At 42.3% G+C, this 6,000-nt stretch overlaps 1 protein-coding gene across 1 annotated transcript in view; it reads right to left on the minus strand.

The window, feature by feature from the left end:
• Positions 1-5,698, minus strand: part of LOC115093644 (FAST kinase domain-containing protein 1, mitochondrial-like) — a 128,008-nt gene extending 122,310 nt beyond the window's left edge. Inside the window, 2 exon segments of the mRNA XM_029605684.1 lie at positions 4,263-4,331; positions 5,353-5,698. Coding sequence (XP_029461544.1) covers positions 4,263-4,331; positions 5,353-5,687 — 404 coding nt within the window. The 5' untranslated portion in view covers positions 5,688-5,698.
• Between the last annotated feature and the right edge of the window lie 302 nt (positions 5,699-6,000).

The following is a 6,000-nucleotide window of genomic DNA, read 5'->3' on the forward strand; positions in this document are numbered from 1 at the left end:
TTATCATGCTGTTGACATGACAACCAATGTAAATTATTCTCTAAGGCAGTCACGCACACTAGAATCTTTTAACCCAATACAATATTGTATGTTATCTATAAAAGAATGATCACTTCCTGTATACGATGAGATGCTGGTGGTCCGTTTGTCAGAGGCATGGCATTAGCATCTCCCAAGAATACTTATATTGATCAATAAAAAATTATGCTTTCTACAAAAATCTAAGTGTTCTTGTATCCCTGGACATAAGCCCCAGAAAAAATGGCGTAGTGCTTAACATTTATTATCCTTACTGGGAGGTGAATTGGAGTATAATATCTTTTCATGGCCAATTCAACCACCACTGATGCATGAGGCAGCTGTACTGGTTCATAATGCGAGGGCTTGCACATCCTATATTTTAGGTCTGATTTCCACGAAATGGATGGACCTGAGAAGGGAGTCTCCCATGACTTGTCCATTACTGCATCCAGGACCACATGAGAAGGGAGTGCAGTCAGTTCCGATGGAACGTCAAAGATTTTAAGAATCTCGTGAACCTCCAACCTTGGATCGGCAGCTTTTTGGTTTTAACCTTTAAGAAGGCGCCCACTTTTTCAATGAATTTAGAATAAGATAGGTCTTCTGGGGGCAAGGATGGCTCTGGCTGCTCATCGGGGGGGGGGGGGGGGTTGATCATATTCCAGTCGACGTATCTGGTGAAGTTTGGAGGGGAATCTACAGGTTCCTTGTTAGGTTCCAAGGCTGTTGGACTTAGGTCACGATTGTCATCCTCCTCCAATTCAAACTCCCATGGAGGAGAAGAAGGGAGTGATCGTGACGACAAAGCTTCTTCTGAGGGACTAGAAGGTGGCCATAGGGAGGTGACTAGTCAGTAGAGATGCAGCAAAGGATTGAAGTATATTTGATATTTGAGACATGGCTTGAGAGGCTGCGCCACCTACCTGAGGTTGGGAAGGAGAATATTTCTTTTTCTGCAGAGGCAGAGATGCATCTCCCTCTTTTCCTGACTGAATAATCTTCCTAGTCTTGGAGGAAGGTATCGCCACCAGCAGAATTGACAAGCCCCTGACATGTTGAGATTGGCCCTGGTCTTCATAGTGAGACTTTCGTCTCTTCACCAACTGTTCTTGGAGCTGAGGTTGTCTCTGTTTACATTTAGAGACTGTGGAAAAACCTGTATGGACACTACCGCTTGCAGAGGAGGTAGATGAGTCCTCAGAGACCTGCATGATGTCTATATCAGAGGTGTCTAATTCCTTGAGCTCACTTGGGGTGAAAACTATCTGAGGGTCAGGACACCACATGCTTAAGAGCTCCTATCCTGGCATTTGTTCTGTTGTGAGCATGCTTCTTTCTTGACGAGTGCGTCGACACAAAGTAGTGTGATTTGTCTTTCACCTTCTGCATTGAAGGGGACTTCCCCTTCAATGCATGCGTCAGTCCAGCATGCAACAGTATAATGGTCAGGCTTGCATCGAGCTACGCATGTCCGCTTGCATCATGCATCATACTGCGTCGTGTCCTATGCACCGATCTGAGTCGTGCTCCGGATTTGAGGACAGTGGGGCAGTCATGCGGGAACTGCCGTGCAGTGCACAGAGCAATGTTCTGTTTATCTGGAGAGAAAGTTTCCACCTCGAGCTGCCTGGAGGGATGACCCAGACAGCATGGCTAATTCAGCCTGCTTATCAATAGGAAAATATTTTGGATTGGGTACAAAAGGAGAACCAGTGAAGAGAAAGGGAAATGAAGATCATCTCTATAAGCAGCAGTGATTCTGAAGATGTGGTGGAGAAGAGAACCTTTAGAGTGGATTTTCCCTGCTAAAGAGTGATTGGTGTACTCTCCTGTTTTTAAGAGCTTGAAATATTAATTGGCTTTACATATATACAGCAAGCATTCTGAGCTCTCTAGCTTAATGAAACTCCAATCTATTACTCCTCTTCAAAGTTCTCCCTAGATCATCAGGCAAATTAAGAGGATGTAAACTTATTTTTATGTGACTTGCTAAATTGGACACATATGAAGTATTTGCTAAGTTGGACAGAGATGAAGTACCCCCCCACACACACACAAACACCCCCAAAGGGGCATAGTGCTAAAATACAGCAACAGGAACCCACACAGGGGAAAAATAGCTTTTGAATGCATCTATTCGCTCTATAGTTCGCCCTGAGTGCATCAGAGCTTCAGACGGCACACACATTCTCTAATCAATTGAGCTGGATGCAGCACCGATGACCAAGAAAGGAACATGATCAAAGCATGCTCCAAGCCCTAAATTATGGATAATAATTTGGCTAGAAAGTTAATTTTTCCATTTGCAAGTATATAATTTTATTATAGTGCATGGACAATTTAATCTGCCTAACTTTTCAATGGGCAAAGCTGAAGTGCCACTTTCAATAGAAACCTCAGGCCAAGTAACTCAGAAGACTACCCAAACAAGAAAGGGATAGTGCTGTCTGTTGCAGGGATATCTGCCCCTTCATGATGTGGGGCCAATTCTTTCAGCAGGAGCAAAGAGCAAGGGATGCCAACTGGCTCCATTTTATTTTATTTTATTGTCTCGGCGTTTCCCGGTCTCGGCCCGGGCGGTCTCCGGCTGTGGGGGGAGAGGGAAAAGTACCTTCACCGCCGCGCTCGGTATTGCACCCGCTGCCTCTCAGTCACTCCCGTTCCTGGGGGCTAAGTCCACGCCGGGAACCGGCTACTGGACCGAAGCTTACCTCTGAGAGATCTCGGAAATCACCTCAGGAATTCTCGACTGGGGGAGGGACCCTTAGATATCACCGCAGGAGAGCGGGGCTTGTCTGTAGAGGTAAGATTATTTCTTCTTTGTTTCGGAATTTTCTTCTTTGGTTTGGATATTCTAACACTGTGCAAGCGTGTATATAGTCCCAAACTGCTAAGGAGACGGAGGAATACTGAAGAGCAGTGCTTCTTGCACGGGTATATGTAGTGCTGACGTCAGATTGAAATCTGATTCCGTCTCCAACTGCTATCAGGAGCACACTATACCCATTGGTCCTGAGTCCATCTGCTACACGCTAGGAAAATATTTTTTGTTATCCATCTCGATCTTTTTTGTCTTTATACTGCGGTTTGTTCTGTTACTGGCATTGCGGTCATTTTGATTTCCTCTACAAATACTCATTGATTGATAGTCTATATATCTTAGCTTTCTGTTTAAAAAAAAAAAAAAAGTTTCAATATAGACTTTGTTTATTGACCAGAAACCATTTTCAACAACTTCCTATAAGAAAAGCACTGATAGTAGCTCCTTATTCTTTATAAGGTACCATCTTTTGCCCACCTCCATTTAACCATTACTATTATTGACTTGATTTATATATATTTTATTTTTTTTAATGTGGTCATATGTGTTTTTATACATGGGTATTTATGTATTTTCATGTATCTAATTATGATCTTATTTATTGATTAGATGACATTTTTCAAATAAGAATCAATAGAAGTTCTTGAATATAAGGTATCGTTATTTGGCACCCCTTCATTTCATTTTATTACTATTCGCTTGATTTAATTCATATCTATTATTTATTTTTTATTATTAGTTTTTATATGTAGTTAATTATGTTTTTCCATGTTTTTTATATGTGGTCACATATATCTCTATGTATCTCTATGTATTTAATTATGAGTTAGTTGTGAATTTTGATTTTTATGTGCATACTAGTTTCTATTCCTATTTTATGTTTTTATTAATTGTTTATGTACATCCTGTCTTTTATATTATTTATTTGTTTGCTTATTAAATTTGTATTCTCAATATATTTCAGCCCCTGATGCAGCCAGTGTGCGAAACTCAGAGTTGGGCTCTTTTAATTACTACAATTTTGTGCAAATAAAAATATCCTTGTACAAAGGCGACAGGTCTGTCTTGTTTTGATTGTGCCATCTGGCTTTGACAGAATATCTTCCTGTTTGCTTCAGATTCAGGGTACAATATACATTACTGGGTTCTGAAGAAAACATGTCCTGTGACTCCCTATGGGTTAGGTGGGTGGGTTACAAAGATAAGGGAAATACCAAAGCCATGGGCAAACAAAGGCTTATGGCATGACAGCCCAACAGGGACTGGTTCCAATGTAGCTGGAAGCACAAGGGAGTAGGCTGACACTGCTGGGTTTAAAAAAAATAAAAATGCTAAATCAGAGAAACACAAAGAATGAAGACTGTAATGAGCGACGGCTGCAGATAAAGACTTAGCAGAGTAGTCAGATCCCTGTACTTGCCTGGCCAACCTTCGCCAACCTTCTACTAACAGCTGTTCCACCAGCGAATCATGGTGCTCCACATTAAACCTTAAAATAAAATAAAATAAAATGAGGACAGAGAAACATTAGATAATTAAAAAAAAAAAAAAATCATACAACCCAAACAGATAAACGTCACCTAGAGTATCTCAGACAAAGGAGGGTTGTCCTAGTACAATGACATGGTTGGTGAGGTTGATAGGAGACGAAAGTCTTATCATGTTTGATCATCTTCATAACATGGCACCCAGGAAGGGGTAGAAAGTGGAGGGGGGCCCCTAGCATCCAAAACAATTTTGCAATTGTTTTTCAGTAGAAGATGTTGAAATTAAACAATGGCCTAAGGCCAGCCACTTTGAAGTCAAACAAGCCAACCGGCCCAGCAGAGTCTTCCTCCCAATCGCGCTGTAATCAGCACCAAATGTAAGGTCCGTCTTAGCTGAGAATGTGGACCTCAACACAGAGGGCTAAAGCCCTGCTCTGAAGGGAAGGGGAGTAAAGGAGATGCACATTGAGCGGGAGGAGAAAGGATACAATGTGGAGCAAGGCTCACAGAGCCCCTTAACACAATTGCACAGCATTCCCTCAGACGTGCCCCATAATGAGACACTCTTATCACACATTAATGCCCACAGTAATGCTGATAATGCCTGCCATAGGAGTAGAGGGGATTTCTGCTTTCTCTCTCTCACTGGACCGCATCTCAGGGTGAGCTGTGCTATTCTATTGCCATTTCAACATTTCTGTTTTAACGTTATTTACCATTTTCTGAATTACATGAACTCTCTAATCAACCCAGACTACCGGTCAACTCAAGGCCCATAATTTCATAGGACACCCTACACTGGCCATTATTTCTGTTTGGATCAGGTACCAGAGCTGAGTACTGAACAACTCAAACTGCTGTGTTTGTGCGTGAAAATCACTTCATTCAGAAATCTCAGCACAAGAGTGAACACAAACACAGAATGGTGAGAAAGACCCTCAACCTCTCTCCCCCACATACTGAGACTATGGAGAGCAGCACAGAATGACATGACAGTGACTAGTGCTTCTTACTTGCCATTACCTCAATGTGTTATACAGCATATCCACAAGGGCATCATCATCCATAAAATCAATTTTATTCTCAGCTAAAATGCGAAGAGCAAGGAACTCTGGGTGGCTCCTGACACAGTCGGTAGTTCTCAACAGGGTCGGCTTTTCTTTCTGAAACTGCCACAGCACGTTCACGGCACAGCCCACATGTTTCGCGGAGAGCTTGGCTTTGTTCTTCCCTACCAGCTGAAAGACCTGCTCTTCCGATACGCAATCACGTAGCTGTTCCAACAAGGAATCGCTGCCCATTGTCCGCCACCGACGTAATCTCAGCGTAAGCCGGTAAGGGTGCTTCAAGCAAAGCATCTCTTTGCTGCAATTGTACACTAAATCTTAAAGTCCCAAAAATGTAGAAGGGATCCTCATTGAGGCTGGAAAAGATTCAGAGAAGGTAGTAGTGTTAGCAAAAGGCAGGAAAGGTCTGGTGGGCGAGGTCCCATTTCCCCCTTGCCTTCCACTTTTGGTTGCAGGACAAAAGGCAGGTTGCATTTTAGATGACTTGAAACAAAGTCAGTTTACAACACTTATGTGTTGGCACATTCAGAAGCACATTAACATTAAAACACTCTAAGTTGGGTTTTGTTTTTTTTTTAGAAGCCAGCTTAGGAAAAGACATGAT

The sequence above is a fragment of the Rhinatrema bivittatum genome, chromosome 6 (assembly GCF_901001135.1).
Source record: "Rhinatrema bivittatum chromosome 6, aRhiBiv1.1, whole genome shotgun sequence".
NCBI classification, from domain to species: Eukaryota; Metazoa; Chordata; class Amphibia; order Gymnophiona; family Rhinatrematidae; genus Rhinatrema; species Rhinatrema bivittatum.